General features: G+C 34.0%; 3 protein-coding genes across 3 annotated transcripts; all 3 read right to left on the reverse strand.

Moving 5' to 3' along the window:
- Positions 1 to 244: 244 nt before the first annotated feature.
- LOC120077425 (uncharacterized) lies at positions 245 to 1,231 on the reverse strand. The gene is made up of 3 exons (XM_039031306.1): positions 905 to 1,231; positions 743 to 826; positions 245 to 658 (listed from the first exon to the last, which is right to left on the reverse strand). The coding sequence occupies exons 1-3, from the start codon at positions 1,229 to 1,231 to the stop codon at positions 245 to 247; spliced, it is 825 nt and encodes a 274-aa protein (XP_038887234.1).
- A 5,603-nt stretch (positions 1,232 to 6,834) lies between these two features.
- Positions 6,835 to 8,472, reverse strand: LOC120077426 (Heavy metal transport/detoxification superfamily protein). Its single transcript, XM_039031307.2, has 3 exons — positions 8,392 to 8,472; positions 8,194 to 8,269; positions 6,835 to 7,333 (listed from the first exon to the last, which is right to left on the reverse strand). Exons 1-3 carry the CDS (start codon positions 8,395 to 8,397, stop codon positions 6,975 to 6,977), a joined length of 441 nt encoding a protein of 146 aa, XP_038887235.1. The 5' UTR covers positions 8,398 to 8,472; the 3' UTR covers positions 6,835 to 6,974.
- A 1,531-nt stretch (positions 8,473 to 10,003) lies between these two features.
- PPC2 (phosphoenolpyruvate carboxylase 2) lies at positions 10,004 to 15,280 on the reverse strand. The gene is made up of 11 exons (XM_039031877.2): positions 15,022 to 15,280; positions 14,662 to 14,853; positions 14,076 to 14,464; positions 13,814 to 13,898; positions 13,447 to 13,669; positions 13,196 to 13,299; positions 12,987 to 13,074; positions 12,600 to 12,754; positions 11,161 to 12,159; positions 10,573 to 10,959; positions 10,004 to 10,485 (listed from the first exon to the last, which is right to left on the reverse strand). The coding sequence occupies exons 2-11, from the start codon at positions 14,830 to 14,832 to the stop codon at positions 10,189 to 10,191; spliced, it is 2,898 nt and encodes a 965-aa protein (XP_038887805.1). The 5' UTR covers positions 14,833 to 14,853; positions 15,022 to 15,280; the 3' UTR covers positions 10,004 to 10,188.
- Between the last annotated feature and the right edge of the window lie 816 nt (positions 15,281 to 16,096).

Raw genomic sequence — 16,096 nt, forward strand, 5'->3', positions numbered from 1 at the left:
TTGTATATATATTAAAGGTATATATATTTCATATTGAATGTTTGTATGTATATATATCCAAAAAAAAAAAAAAATCACAAAATATATGTTCTTTTCGATACTTATAATATTAATTATATTTACAAGCACAAAAAGTACATGTTTTCAAGTATGCAAAAGTTATCATTATTTTCGACATGACAGTCCATTGTCCATTTGCTGTTATCCAAAAGAACTATAAACAAAATGTAGGGGTGTGGTCAGTCTACATGTTTCTTCCTAGTAGACGGAGGCAATACCTCTTTCGTGCGTGTTCTGGTACTGCAAGGAAGCAATCTGTCTTCTGAATGTCTGTGACAATGAGGTCAATAAGGGTGACCTGATCATTCTCTTCCAGGTCATCAATGTTGTATATGGCATTTACTACTTCCTTCAACTCCAGCTCATACTTCTCATTTTGCCACGATGCAAGTCTACCCATGTGTGTGCTCTGCATTTCCACAGTCGATTTCACGATGTCGATCATTTCAACTTGGAATGATGACCTCTTCCTCTTACTGCCTCGAGATGACTCGGTAGGTACACTCGCTCTACCTGTAGATTGCTCTGCTGGCTCTTCATCTATTTCATCTTGATTTAATGGTGATTCTGTCTGGCGAACCTCAGGGGTGTGACAGTCCTGTGATCCAAGTCAAATCTCATCTTCAAACTCTCTGAAAGCATTCATCGCCATCACGTATGGGTCCTCACTTGATTGCCTTACTGCTCTGTCTTTCCCAAATACGGCGGAGAGGTCATCGTAATGTGGGAATGGCTTCTTCCACATTCCCTTCGCATTGGGATGACTCTGCATTAATACATATACACATTATTAATATTTATATTATAACACGTATCCGTACATTTTTTTTTTCTAGAATCTTACCCGAACCCAAAGATCGAAAATCTCCCTCTCGACCTGGACACATTTGAACTCCTCGTTCCAATTGAACCCCGACTGACTTAACATCTCTGATACTGCATTGTATTGTTTCTTCAGACTCCTCACCTTGCACTCAATGGTGTTTTTATTCAGTGCGCACCCGGGCACTTTCTCATGCAGAATTTGCTCCAAGTGTTGTAGGTATCCTGGTCGAAACGTCCCATTATCGGACCTCCAACCGGTCTCCACCAAATACAATAGAGCTTCCACCAACCTAGCATCTTCCACCTTCGACCATACGTGTTTAGACCTCTTACTATTACCTGTCATTATGCTGAATGCATACGTTTGTTGAATGAAAAGATGCTATAAATTAAACACATGCACAAACAAAGGATAAATTGCTGAAATTATATGTTCCAATTTAATTTGTTCACACAGAGTCTTGGCACAAAACATTTTCATGACATACTTAGAATGTTTCATAATTAAATTCCATTCAGTAGTAAAAGAAAAGTAAGCAATGAACATTGAATAATCAAGCTTTTTGCCATTGAGTAAACATTTTGACCGCTAAGTCATCCCTGAACTTGGTTCATTCCTCTGATAATTCAACAAATTCAATATGATCCTCATCAAGACCAACTGATGCAAAATTCTCCTCATCGGGCACGTCAAGCATTGCACCGATTCCCATCTCTCTTGTGATCAAGTTGTGATTAAGGCAACATGCAGTTATTGTTCGACATTGGACTTGTATTGGGTAGAATGATTTTCCCCTAAGAATAGCCCACCGCCCATTTAGCAACCCAAACGCTTGCTCGATAACGTTCCTTTCTAAAGAATGTTTCATGTTGAAAAATTCTCTTGCAGTTGTCGGTGCGTTTCCTGCTCCACGCTAATCGGAGAGATGGTATCGTTCCTCTCTGTACGGTGCCAAGAATCCTTCAGTGTTGGGGTATCCAGCATCACATAGGTAATAGTATCCTGTACACGTTTCGAAATGTCATGCACATGTGTTGTGGCATGTACGCATGTTTAAATAACGTATACGATTATTATAATACCCTTTGGAACCCTCAATCCGTACGGTCGCAAAAACGCATCCTTAAGAACCCTTGAATCGACTGCAGACCCTTCTCACCCTGGAAAAACGAAGACGAACTCCCCATTTTGATCACACACCGCAAGAACGTTTGTGGCAATCTCTCCCTTTCTCGTCCTATATCGAGGTTGATCGACGACACTAACATTCACTTTAATGTATGTGCCGTCTAGCGCACCTAGACAATTCTGTTTCTCTCAAGTGATCAGAATGAATTAAAAAAAAAATCTATTGTTGCATGCATATTTATGACGTATTCATATAAAAAACTGAGTAATTTTTGTACCTGAAACCACTTCCATCTTCCATCGGTGCATGTATTTGTAATCGGTTCTGGTTTTCTTAACAAAACAGTGTGAAGTTGTAAGACTGCCCTAAGAACTGCGTTGAAATATCTCGAAACTGTCTCACTATACCTCGAAAAGTTTCTGCGTACCACTCGATTCTTGACATCGTGTGCAAGAATGTGTAGGAATATCACAACCATCTCTTCGACGTCCATACATCTTGTTGGTTCCAAACAATCAGTCGACCATAGCATATTACATAGAATCGTAAAGGTATGTCTATCCATTCGAGTGCTTTCACGACATGCCAAGTCACTCTCATAAATTAGGCGAAAGAAGGTCAACTGCCTAATGCAGTACCTAGCATATGTCGGTTGTCTCTCTATCCTTTGGTAGTTGTTCAATAACGTGGTTAGTGTTATGATCAACTGTATTTAAGAGTGAGAAATAATTCTCATGATCGAAAAGAGGTCTTCAACAGTATCCATCTTTATAGGGAAAGGGATACACAAGTTGTTCCTGAAAGGGTAAGGTATTTGGCGGATTATGTTTCAAGATTAAGAAATAATAGCAAACGAGGTCAAGCGTCGGTATTGGGCATATTGGGTTATAGTTTAGATTTATGGTGTTATTTCCCAATATACCTATAATAATCTAAAAACATGTTTTCAAGGGCTTCGTGGGTTTTTTTCCTAAGGATAGGGTTGAGGATATTTTAGTTAAGTCTTTTTAAGGGCTTAGTGGGGTTTTTTTTTTTTTTAAAGGCCCAATGTACCTATAATAATCTAAACTTGTCATAATCCTAGTTCCTAGGACAATAAATTTTCACCGAGAGATGTGTTAAAATGTATATAGAAAAAAAATATGCATTTTTCCATATTTTCAAAACTTGGTGAACCGATTGTATGAATATTGATATGCAATATTTTTTTAATTCTTATGTCACTGATTAGAAACTATATTTTTCAGAAATTAAACATTGGTTATAATATTAATATCATCGTTTCATTACAATTACATAATTTTTTTTAAAAAAAACAAATTTTGATTGTGAAACGATAGTAAGACATACTAAAATTATTCCTGAAAATACTTGATAATAACACACCAAAATGTATAGAATATGATCTTATTGAAGTTGGAAAAAAAAAAAGAATTGAAATGAACGTATTACTAGATAAAAAAAAAAAATTACATAACAGTATTATTTCACCCATAATTCATAAAAAATTTGAGAAGTATTAGAGGAGGTGAAAAACATGAGCGAGATCCTCATTAGCGAAATCCTCCTCATGAACGAGATCCTCATTTTTTTTCACCTCCTCTGATACTTATCAAATTTTTTATGAATTATAGGTGAAATAGTACTGCTATGTAAGCGAGATCTTGCTCATGAGCGAGATCCTCATTGTTTTTCACCCATTGAATGAACGTATTATTAGATAAATAAAATTACATAACAGTACTATTTCACCCATAATTCATCAAATATTTGATAAGTATTAGAGGAGATGAAAAACAATGAGGATCTCGCTCATGAGGAGGAATGAGCGAAATCTCCCTCATGAACGAGATCCTCCTCATGAGCGAGATCCTCATTGTTTTTCACCCATTGAAATGAACTTATTATTAGATTAAAAAAAAGTATATAATAGTACTATTTCACCCATAATTCATAAAAAATTTGAGAAGTATCAGAGGAGGTGAAAAACAATGAGGATCTCGCTCATGAGGAGGAAGAGCGAGATCCTCCTCATGAGCGAGATTCTCATTGTTTTTCACCCATTGAAATGAACGAATTATTAGATAAAAAAAAATTACATAACAGTACTATTTCACTCATAATTCATAAAAAATTTGAGAAGTATCAGATTAAAAATATCATGTCACCAACCATTAATAAAAAAATTTGTGAACTAGTATTCCCAAGAAAATGTGACCAACAATTAACAAATAACATATTTCCATAAAAAAAAAAAAAAAATAAGTCCTAAACAAAGAAATACTTTGAACCTCAAAATAACAAACCTTCTCAAACTAATTAGGAATGATTTGTGCAATTAGTTTGGACCCCACAAGAAACACAAAATAATGATAGTTATATTAGAAATAAAATAAAATAAATTGAACCAAGGAGTAACCAATAAAAAAAATAAATTGAACTAAAGAGTAATCAACAAAAGCATACCTTTTTTAGTGGAGAAAGACAGTGGAAATATTAAACGTGGAAAAAGACAGTGGAAATATAGTGGAGAAAGATAGTAGAAATATAAAACGTATGAGTGGAAAGTCATCTATAAATAGAAGAGGGAGAAAGAAGTGGTTGTTGGAGAGAGTTGGGTGCATTTATTAAAGAGTGAAATTAATTTAACCTCATTAATTAAAGAGTGAAATTAATTTGAGTGTTAGTTGAAAGTAAGTAGAAGTCACGTTGGTAGTAAAGTCAAGTAAATAGAAATAACATATTTTCATAAAAAAAAATGAGAATCTTGCTCAGGATCTTCATGAGCGAGATCTTCATTTCTAGCGAGATTTCCTTCTAAAGGGAGATCACAAAATTAGCGAGATTCAGCCCACATTTCTAGCGAGATCTTCATCACAAAATTAGTGAGATTCAGCCCACATTTCTAACGAGATTTCCTTCTAGAGCGAGATTCTCATCACAAAATTAGCGACATTCAGCCCACATGTCTAGCGAAAACCTCATCACAAAATTAGCGAGATTCAACCCACATTTCTAGCGAGATTTCCTTCTAGAGCGAGATCCTTATCACAAAATTAACGAGATTGAGCCCACATTTCTTAATAAGATTTCCTTCTAGAGCGAGATCCTCATTACAAAATTAGCGAGATTCAGCGAGATTTCCTTCCAAGATGCTCATCACAAAATTAGCGAGATTTACTTCTAGAGCGAGATCCTCATCACAAAATTAGCGAGATTTCACTTGTCCAGGGTTGAAGTTTTGACTTATGTACAACCCTTTATACATATTGTTTCCAAGTTTTTCTTTGTTTGTCAAGTTATGTATGTCGAAACTTCAACCTACGACAACCTTAATATATATATTGTTTCCAAGCTTTTCTTTGTTTGTAGAGTTCTCAACGTTCGACCTCTACATTAATCCAATCCAACCCTCGACTTCTAGCAAAACAACAATATTTCTCTAATATAAGGTCTAATATTTCTCTAATATAATAAGTTTTGAAAACAACCATATTAATATAAAAGGTCCTAGTTTTGAGGGATAAAAAATGAGAGTTTTGAGTGGGTAAAAAAGGGTTTTAATAACCTATAGGTTTTCTTTATGGGCTTAACAAACATGGATAATAAATACCACCCAACTCAACTCAACTCATACCCATTTATCAAACACTACAAGACAATGGAGGGATTATTTGGAAGAGCCATCAGCTATAGCATAATATTGACACTTGACCTTAAATTTTATTACACCAATTCCTTCATTCCACATTCTTTAAAGATAATATATTTTTATCCATTCCCTATGGGCTTCTTGGTCCATCAATATGCCCTAAACTTTGAAAATTGAAGTGCATACTAGATTATTAATATCAATGATAGAAGTAATCTAGAAAACAAAAAGAAAGGATTAAGATCCTTAAGTATAAAATTAAAAGAAAAATGAAATATCATTCTATCGATTTAAATCTTAAATTTTTTTGTAATTATATCAATTTATATAATTCTTTAGATTCCGTTCGACTAATGTTGTGTAAAACTTATAACTTGAGTCAATTAAAACTCTTACATTTTCATAAGTCAATAAATTTAGACTTAAGTATCCATGCATTAATTTTCAAATTCTTCAAAAATGTCAAATTTATGAAATGGACGATTAAAGTAAATGCATTTATGAAAATTGTAATTAAGATCTAAATTGATTCATTTATGAAAACTTAGGGGTTTAATTGTTAAATGATAAGTTTGGCATCTAAGTCTCCCAAACATAAATTCTAACCAAGGTCACGTTTACTAATCCATAACGAAAATTGGTGTAATCAAATCAAGATTTCATTTGTGGATAAATCATAATGGCCCTGAATCGCAAACATAATTGGATTGTTTTTTATCATGTTTACTTAGAATTATGAATATGTCACATTTTACTATTATCTTATTGTTTCCGTTTGCTTGACCCTAACGGTAACGGTAACAGTTAAGGTAAATGTAACAATAATGTGTCAGATTCATAATTTTTATAGTGTTACCATAACAATATTTGTAACAATAATGATAAAGATAGTGGGTCCCATATAATTTTAAGCACAATTAGATTGAACATCTCAGTTGCTCAATTATATTACATGTTTTGATTACATATTTGGAGGCGAGTCTCACAGTTTATTACGATTATAAACAATAATAAACATAATCAACTGGGGTCCACTTTTTACTTTCCCAATAATGGATTAAGTTTCCGTTGGAGTAAGTGTAGTCTAAAAAGTCTAAATTGTTTCATTTATGAAATTTTAAGGGTTTAATTGTTACAAAGATAAGTTTCACATAAAGATTTTCGGAACACAATATAATAGATATAAATCGAAACACTCACAAAAGTTCAATATTTAAAAATTAATATAACCGTTAGTATTAAGTTCAAATTAAAACAACTCGTAAAGTTTAAAGGTATAAATTACCATTACCCGAATGAAAAATGCATCACATAATAGAGCAATTGTTGACATTTTCGTCACTAAACATGGAGCCAGTCTGGCGGCCGAAGATGTTGGAATGTGTGGAGTAGTTAAGATGATGGGCCTGATCGTGACTATCGTACCCATGTTTGTAATAGTTGTAAGTGGAATTGGGCTGAGGCCCATAAAAATTTTGAATGGGCCCATTTAGTTGATGTTGAGGATAGGGATCACTGCAGTTATCGTGGTCCGGGTTGTAGGGTAACTGCCACAGCTCCGCTCGACGACCGTGTTTTCGAACCGCTTTCAGTACCTTCTTTTGCTCCGCCCACCCGATCACCGTCACTTTCTGTAACGACATGTCGATTTCAACGCTGTCCACACCTATGTTCGACAATAGCAAAGTTATAATCGGTTATCGGTTAGCATGTTTGGTTTACAATCTCGAAAAACCTAACATTAAATTATCAATTTAACTTCTAAATTTTAACAAATAAATTAATTTAGACTCTTCGTAAAAATGATACATTTATTCTAATCATCTATTTCATAAAATTGATGTATGAATAAGTCTACACACATTTGAGAATTAATGCATATATAATTTTTAAAAGTAATTGTAACGAAAAGTCTAAGTTGATTCACTTATGAAAATTTATGATTTTAATTGACTTGAACTATAAGTTCACACTACATTGGTCAAATAAAATTTAGAGGAATATGTAAATTGATACACTTATGAAGTTCAGGGTTTTAATTGATACAATTCCGAAGTTTAGGAATATAAATTGGTATTTATCCAAATTATTTTTAGATTTTATGATATAGACAATATAAATTCTAAAACTAACATTATTATGTTTACCTTGTATTCATATTTTGATTTTAAATTTTAAAATACATAGTTACACTAAATAAAGATACAATACATGAGACAGCGAAAGGATAAACAATGGAATGCAAAGTAAAAAAATAATTTAATGTTTGGTTTTACATTTTTAAATGTAATTTTTTTTTTACAATCGAAATTGAGTTTGGATTGTCAAAATAAACTTAGCTCAACGATAATTGACATGCACTCTCTATTTTCAGAGATTAAATCGCTCATCTTTCAATGAAACATTTGAATTTTTAATCAAATTTCAAAATCTATTTTTTTTAATTTTAAAACGCGACTTGACATTTGTGAAAACATTGATAGAAAATAGATAACAAAACAAAAGACTTATCAAACGAAGTTTTACCTTTTAAATTTTGGAGTGAACTTCGAACTTTACTTTCGCAACCGGGACAATCCATATGGACTCGAAGCTCCAAAGTCTGAAGAAATCGACATGGTTAGACTACGAAGAGAAAAAAGATATATTATCAAACTAACTTAAAAACATAAGGGAAAAAAAGCCAAAAGAATTGCTAAGAAAAAGAGATCCAAACTTGCATACCGTCATATTTTGGGTTGTTTTTTGAAGGGAAAAATGAAAGAAAATGAACTCTAAAATGTCAAATACGTCTTTGAAAGTTGAGAAAATTTTGTGAGGAAACAGAACCAAAACTTGAGTCTATATATAGGTAATTTTGTTTATTTAGTATGCACATAATTTATTTATCTTTTTATTTTCTAAGTTTATAAATTCAAGGCACCGACTTTTTTATTTTTCTATAGTTCCTTAAAGGGAGAGATTTAATGTGGTGTTCAATTTAGAAATAGAGTGAAAATTAATTGAAGTTTTCAAAGCATTTTGAAAGTAGTCCAAAAAATTAAGATTTTGACCAAAATTTTTAAAATAAGTTTTCATAACATTTTGCTAGAGTGAACCAACCTTATTTCTCTTTTTACATTTTTTTTATTCTCACGCTTTTAGATTATATTTTTCTTCGCAATGGTATAATCTATTATTGATCAATTTCAAAAGCAAAGTCTAAATTTTACTATATTTACAATTTCTTTATATATCCAAATACTTTATGCTTGATTGCTATATTTGCAACCTATCTAATTTTGTAAGTCATTACAAAATATTCAAGTTTCCAATAAGATTGTCCCCTTCAAATTGTTTAAGTTATTTCAATGTTAAAATTCTTGCATTATTATTTTCATATTTTAATTTGTAGCTTATGATCGAACCTACTCAATCTTTAAAGAACAATGGGTTGACTTAATGCATATCATAAATTTATTGATCATATTATTGTATTTTTCGAAGGTATGTTGAAGCTGGAGTATAACATGGGCAAATGGATGAACATGGAACAGCGCCATTAGTGGATCATGTTGCCATTCTTTGTCTTTACATTTTTTCTCTAGAAAAAAATAAATTCCCATTTCTATTATTTGACTATTATAATTGATTGAAATTAATATAATATGGCATGTCAATTCTTTCAAACATTGATTATAGTTTCACTTGAAAAGTCAGCTGTAAATTTTTATTTCTTTTACATAAGGGTGATGATTGAGTAACCTCATACAATCAACACAATTTTATCTTACAATTAAGAAACTCAAATTTTGATAATCATTTACTCAAAATAATGGTTATGAGATATTGAATTTGAGGATGGATAAATCAAACCTAGTCTAAATGTTCATAAATTCGTAAATTTGACACTTTTTCACTTAAAAGATGAGGATTATTATTGAGTTTGAAGACAGATAAACAATAGATGCACTTTTGGAAGTTACTTTCAAAACAGAAATAATTAATTTTCAATCGACTCAAAAGTGTTTCAAGTCACTTGACCTTTTTCACCTATGTCAGCATTGTAAATAGAGGTTATTATGTTAGCGATAGTGTCGGTATGGTAGGGCAATGAGATGCAAATGAGATCCTCCGCAAGCATCGACAAGGTTTCGTTCATAGTTTTATGTATTGATTGATGATTATCTCTGTGGATCATTGGCGCTATCACCGCCGCCATTCATTGACCCCTTTTTAAGTTGCTTTTTTCATCTCTTATTTCATTTGTAGTTTTGTACTTGCAAAAAATAAAAACTTGAAACTGGCAATGGAAATAGATTATTTATGGAAAGGAAGAGTTAAAACACATATTACATGAGGAAAAAGATTGATACTTGATGCATTTCCAACTATTATAAACTCGAAAGTCCTTATTACATAAGTTACTACAAAGAGACTGATTAGAGGGTGCCCTCAGAGCACAGCAGCACGACCAATATACATGCATGTATATGGAGGAAAACGAGCGTAGACGTCACACCGACACGAGATGGCCTCTTCTTAACCTGTGTTCTGCATACCAGCAGCAATACCCTTCATCGTCAAAATCAGGGTGTCTTCCAAACCAGGGGCGTACTCGCTTTGAGGATTGAGCTTCACAAGTTCTGCAGCAGATTTGCTTGATTCAAGGTATTCCTTTGACAAGTGAGGCCTAACTTTCACGTTGTAGTTAGGATCACGGATTCTCTTCAATGTGTACGCTTGGCAAACGTTAAGGGTGGTTATGTAAGAATCACGAAGACGGAGTCGCTGCCTCAAGTAAGGGTCTCCTTCAAGAAGATCCTTGTGTTTAGCTACCTGAAAATTTAACAACAAACTGCCTGATTGCCTTGCAAAAGCTTCTTTAGTGTCTGGATATTATGTTAAAAGAAAGCATATGTATACCTGAAGGAGAAGGTTTTTAGTTTCTTCATAGTTAGCTCTCAATCGCTCTCCGAACGACCATAGATCTTCGGAAACAAGAAGCTTGTCATACAGAGCAGCAATGCCGGGGTCTCCTTTGGCAAACACCATTTCAACTAAGTCAATTGTGACTCTAAAGAAAGGCCATTGACTGTACATCTCTTGTAGCATGTGAAGATTCTTCACATCCTTCTCAATGGCATATTTAAATGCCGCTCCAAAGCCAAGCCAAACTGGTAGATGGAACCTTGTCTGCGTCCAAGCAAAAATCCACGGAATTGCACGCAGTGATTCAATTCCTCCACTTGGCTTCCTCTTTGATGGACGACTTCCGATATTCATTCGACCATATTCTAACTCTGGGGTTGCCTGCAAATTTAAAGAAATGAAAAATGGTTAATTTTTAAACAAGAATCATGGGAAAGTGAGTGAATGGACTAAGAGCATCCATTCTTGAACTATCAGAGGAACGATTATGATTATTGTAATCTAATATAGTCATGGATAATTGCTACTCATCCTGCTGCACCTCATAAATCCATTAATCAATTGATGGCTAAGAACACTTACCAGGCGGAAGTATTCAACAAAACGGGGTTCCTGGAAAACTATGGAGCGGTATTTCTCTGTAGCAACAACTGCCATTGCATCCAAGAGAGCACGCCATTCGGGCTTTGGAGAAACAGGTGGATTCATGCCATGCTCGAGCGTTGCAGCGGTAAAACGTTGAAGTGTTCTAAAGCATAAGTGCTCCTCCCCAAAAGATTGTTCAATAACTTCACCTTGAACTGTGACACGTAGCGAACCATGAATTGTATCTGGAGGTTGAGATAATATAGCAAGGTGGGTAGGCCCTCCTCCTCTGCCAACAGTTCCTCCTCGGCCATGGAACATTGTGAGCTTAACTCCATATTGTTTTGCCACTTGGATGAGCTCTTCTTGGGCCTTATAAAGCTGCCAGGCTGCAGAGAGACGACCGGCATCCTTCCCTGAATCTGAGTATCCAATCATGACTTCTTGCTTACCATCAATGCGGTTCCTGTACCAATCAATTGAAAAGAGACGAGCCATTGCAGAAGGAGCAGCCTCGAGATCAGCAAGTTTTTCAAATAATGGGACAACCCTCAATGGCTTCTTCACATGACATTCACGTTGTAAGAGCTCAACAGCAAGCACATCAGATGGTGCTGTTGCCATTGAGATAATGTAGGCACCAAAATTATCTGAAGGAAGCTCTGCAATGACATTAAATGTGTCCAAAACATCAGCAATCTCTTCTGTCTTTGGAAGATCAGGACCGAAAAGAGGGCGTTTGCCACTGAGTTCAGATAGTAGCCATTCTTGCTTTTGTTCTTCTGACCATTCTTTGTATGAACCAATGCCTAGGTAATTAGTGATAGCATCAATGACATCGGCATGTCTTTCTGATTCTTGCCGGATATCCAGTCTGACAAGTGAAAGCCCAAATGTAGAAACTTGCCGTAAGAAATCAAGAAGGCTCCCATCAGCAATTGGCCGATCGCCACAAGCACAAAGTGACCTGTAGCAAAGTTCAAGCGGCTCCAGGAACTATAGGAAAAAAGAAAGTATGTCAGCCCTAGCAAATGGGAGAAAAAGAAAACACTAGAATTATTTTATTAAACTTTTCAAGTACTTAGAAAACTTTCTTAACATTTAAAAACTCCATTCTAAGCACTTGAAAAATCATTCCAATTAGGGTCTTGTTCGCATTCAAATGTTACTGTTTTACTGAGGGAATGAGCTTGGCGATGATGCATTTAATTTGTCAAGAACATTTATTATGGTTAAAAGCTCCTGCAAAATTTCAACTAACAAACATGGCCTACATAGTTCAAATAAACTCATTGCAGATGTCAATTTGAATCAGCATTTTTGCTCATTGTGGTAGTGTGGTTGTTTATATTATTTGAATCGTCAAAATAAAAAAATTTATAGGTCATTCTACTTGAGTACTATAGAATCTAAAGATAATTATTGTAAAGAGAAACCTGCTCAACATCGGTGAAAGTTGTATCTTCGGGAATCTCAGACATTCCACTGGCTAATAAATGACGAGCACGTTCACGTGTATTGTATAACTTATCTCGTACATCGCCAAGAATAACACGGTAGGGCTCATTTGGAGGAATTTGTTTCCAAAACTCTGCACCCAGAAAGTGTGAACTCATGAGGTTGGATATCAGCCAAATCAAAACCATGCCAAGAAATAATATTACAGAATGTAGTCACTTTTTTAGCATATTGGTATCTTATGTAGTATTAAGAAATAAAACTCATCAAGTATGAAACATATTTTTCAAAGTTTCAAAAGATGAAGTCTAAACCGAAACATAGTACATGATTGAACTTCGATCTTAAAACAAAATCCAACAAACCTATGTAGTGCTTTGCATCTTTTCTTGAGGACCTATGAAGTTCTTCAGCACGGTTCTGTAACTCACTACTACATCTCCACATAGATAACTTAAAAACAGAAGAATAGAAAACAAAAAAAACAGAATGTAAGTGGAAAATGATGGGAAAGAAACTCAACATACTAAAACTTGGAACTGTAAAATTTAATTGAAATGTTACTTGCTTATACCTCAAACATAAGATCCTCTATCTGGGAAAAATATAAGTTCGCAGCCATCATTCTAGCCAATAAGCAGACATCTCTCGTTACTTCTGGTGTAACCCTGGGGTTTCCTGCAGCATATATCCACATGAGAAATGTTCTTGATCTAGCAATTGCAGAGAACTTAAAAAAATGGTGTGATTGTTCATGCATGGTTACATAATGAATGGTCTAACGAAAGGGAGACTAAATATAAGTTTTTGGTGTGATAGACATACCATCACGATCCCCACCCATCCAAGATGAAAACTGAATAAGAGGAGCATTGTAAGGAACACGTTCATCAATTCCTATGTTCTTCAAAGCAGTATCCACTCGACGCAAGAATTTCGGTACACCTTTCCAGATTGTCTCGTGAAAGTAGCTCATTCCAGCTCTCATTTCGTCTTGTGGCGTTGGTGGAGTTCGCCGGATTTCATCCGTGCGAAATGCAGCTTGAATCTGCATGAGAGGAGACAAATAAGATGCCAGAAATTACTTCTTTGTGGAATCATCTACCTATACTTTCAGAAGTGTTGAGTTTCTACATTGACCCATGCCTACTAAATATAAGAAAACCATCTCCCAGTTACAACAAAAACATACCTCCCTTTGCAGAGCTTCATCAAGTTCCTGTTTGTCATCAGGAGTAATGTCTTTTGCATACAATTGAGTTAAGCAATTCCTAATCCTGGAAAATCATATAAAACCAAGAGCTAGCTTAGAAAAACAAACAATGTCCCCTGTTCTGAAAAGACTTAAATTGTTCTCTCTCGCCAAGTACATAAATAAAACAAACTAGAAATACGATCCTTTCTTTCTAGCAAGTCAACTAATGACTAAACATCGAGTAACAAAGGGTACGAACCTGCCATGCTTTTGAAGCAAAGATCTACGGACAGACTGAGTAGGATGGGCTGTAAAAACTAAATCTACAGTCTGGTTTTTCAAAGCATCAAATACTTCTTGAGGGGACTTATTCAACTGCAAAAGTCTCTTGAAGGTTTCTTCAATATCTGACTCGGTTGTAGCATTGGCTTCATCAGCAAAGCCACCTTTCTTTAACTTTATCCTCCTCCTATAAGCAATCTGAACTTCCTCAGCTAAATTAGCTAAATTAAGCATATGGGAAAAAGATTTCGCTACAACAATAGAATCCCCTGGATCCAAACTTGTCAAAGCATTCCCAAGTTCCTCCAATTTCTGAGGGTCGCGCTTTCTCTCATACTCAGCTGCGAATTCATAACACTCTTGAACCTATTCCACGAGATCAAGATAAATAACTAAATAAATACCTTTTTCATCAAGTTTCTCATCACATTCAATGAGTTTAATACCCAAAACTCATCAATGCATAAACTCATTCATAATAAAAAATTTCAATCAACAAGAAATCGAAATGCATAAAACCAAAATCAATAAACTCAAAATTAGGTAATGAGTAAACATATTACAGTTTCTCTGAGATCCTCCCCATGTAAATCCTGAAGAATATCGAGAAAGCGATCCAACAGCAGAGCATCATATTCCACCAGCTTATCGTCCTCCGACACCTTACTCGGTGCAAGAAGCCTCAATTGAGCATCAATCGAGGCCATTTTCTCCAAGTTCTTAACCGATGCCATCTACTTCTCCGCTGTTCTACCCTTTATTCACAAATTCAATCCCCAAAACAACGAATCAGGAGTAGCCAGATATACAAAACTCCATGCAACCAAATAATTAAACATTTAAACCAAAGAAAAAGAAAGAAGAAAGAAGAAAAGTGAAAACTCGTGATGATCGACTATATAAAATTGACAAAAATCCCTCACCTTAGAAGAGAAAGAGAAAGAACGAACTTATGATCTTCACACGAGAAAGAAGCGAACAAGAAGAAGAAGAAGAAGAACTTCGAAAGGCTCCTTTTTTTTTTTTTTTTTGCTTGTTTTTTCACGAGCAGAGAACCAAGTGACCAAAAAAGAGTTTCAGTAAGACTCTTGTTTGTAGCTTCTAATTTATAGAAGTACAAAATCCCTCTTCCTTCTCGTTTTGCCTTTTCCTTTTCCTTTTCCTATTTTCTTTTTCCTTTTCCTATTACAAATTATATATCCACGAATAACGACCTCCACTATTTTTATTTTCTCTCAATTTCCTTTTTCTTTTACGAAAATCGTTTTTTATTTGCTTTATTTTCTATTTTTTTTAAAATAAAGTAAATTTAAAATAATAATATTTTAAATTAAATTATTTACTTTTTGATGTACCTTCAAATTAGTCTTTTAAATTTAATTATTATTTAAATAATGTTTAAATCATATTTTAGTTTTTAAATTTTCAATCTTGTTCTGTTTTGGTCCATAAACTTGTAAAAAAGTTTTATTTTAGTTCATACTATTAAAATTATGTTAACTCTTCAACAAAAATGTGAGGAAGCTTATAATTTTGGATGGCTAGGCTCTAGATGTATTGAGTAAGATGAATGTGAAGTAAAATGGCAACAACCAACATGCAAATTTTTGAACTAAAAATCTTTTGAATTCTCATGCTTTGCCACCTTATTCAAAATTGAAACTCTAGATTTGTTAGTAGTTAACTTATTTGATAGTCTAGTCATCCAAAAATACAAGTAACCTCGTCATTTTGTTAAAAAGTTAACGAAATCTTACTATATCAAGGACCAAAATAATACTTTTTAAAAGTTCAAGGACTAAAGCCAACATTTTTAAGAGTTTAGAGACAAAAATAGAAATTATTCAAAGTTCATATATCAAAATAAGATATAAACTTTTAAATAATAATAATAGGGATTTTTATGCGATAAAAGATAAGACAATATTGTAAATATATTTTCATAATTTACAAAAATGATGCCTATAAAACTAAAACATTTAGGAAGGTCTAATTTTA

The sequence above is a fragment of the Benincasa hispida genome, chromosome 5 (genome assembly GCF_027475165.1).
Source record: "Benincasa hispida cultivar pf3 chromosome 5, pf3_genome.v1.1, whole genome shotgun sequence".
In the NCBI taxonomy this organism is placed as follows: domain Eukaryota; kingdom Viridiplantae; phylum Streptophyta; class Magnoliopsida; order Cucurbitales; family Cucurbitaceae; genus Benincasa; species Benincasa hispida.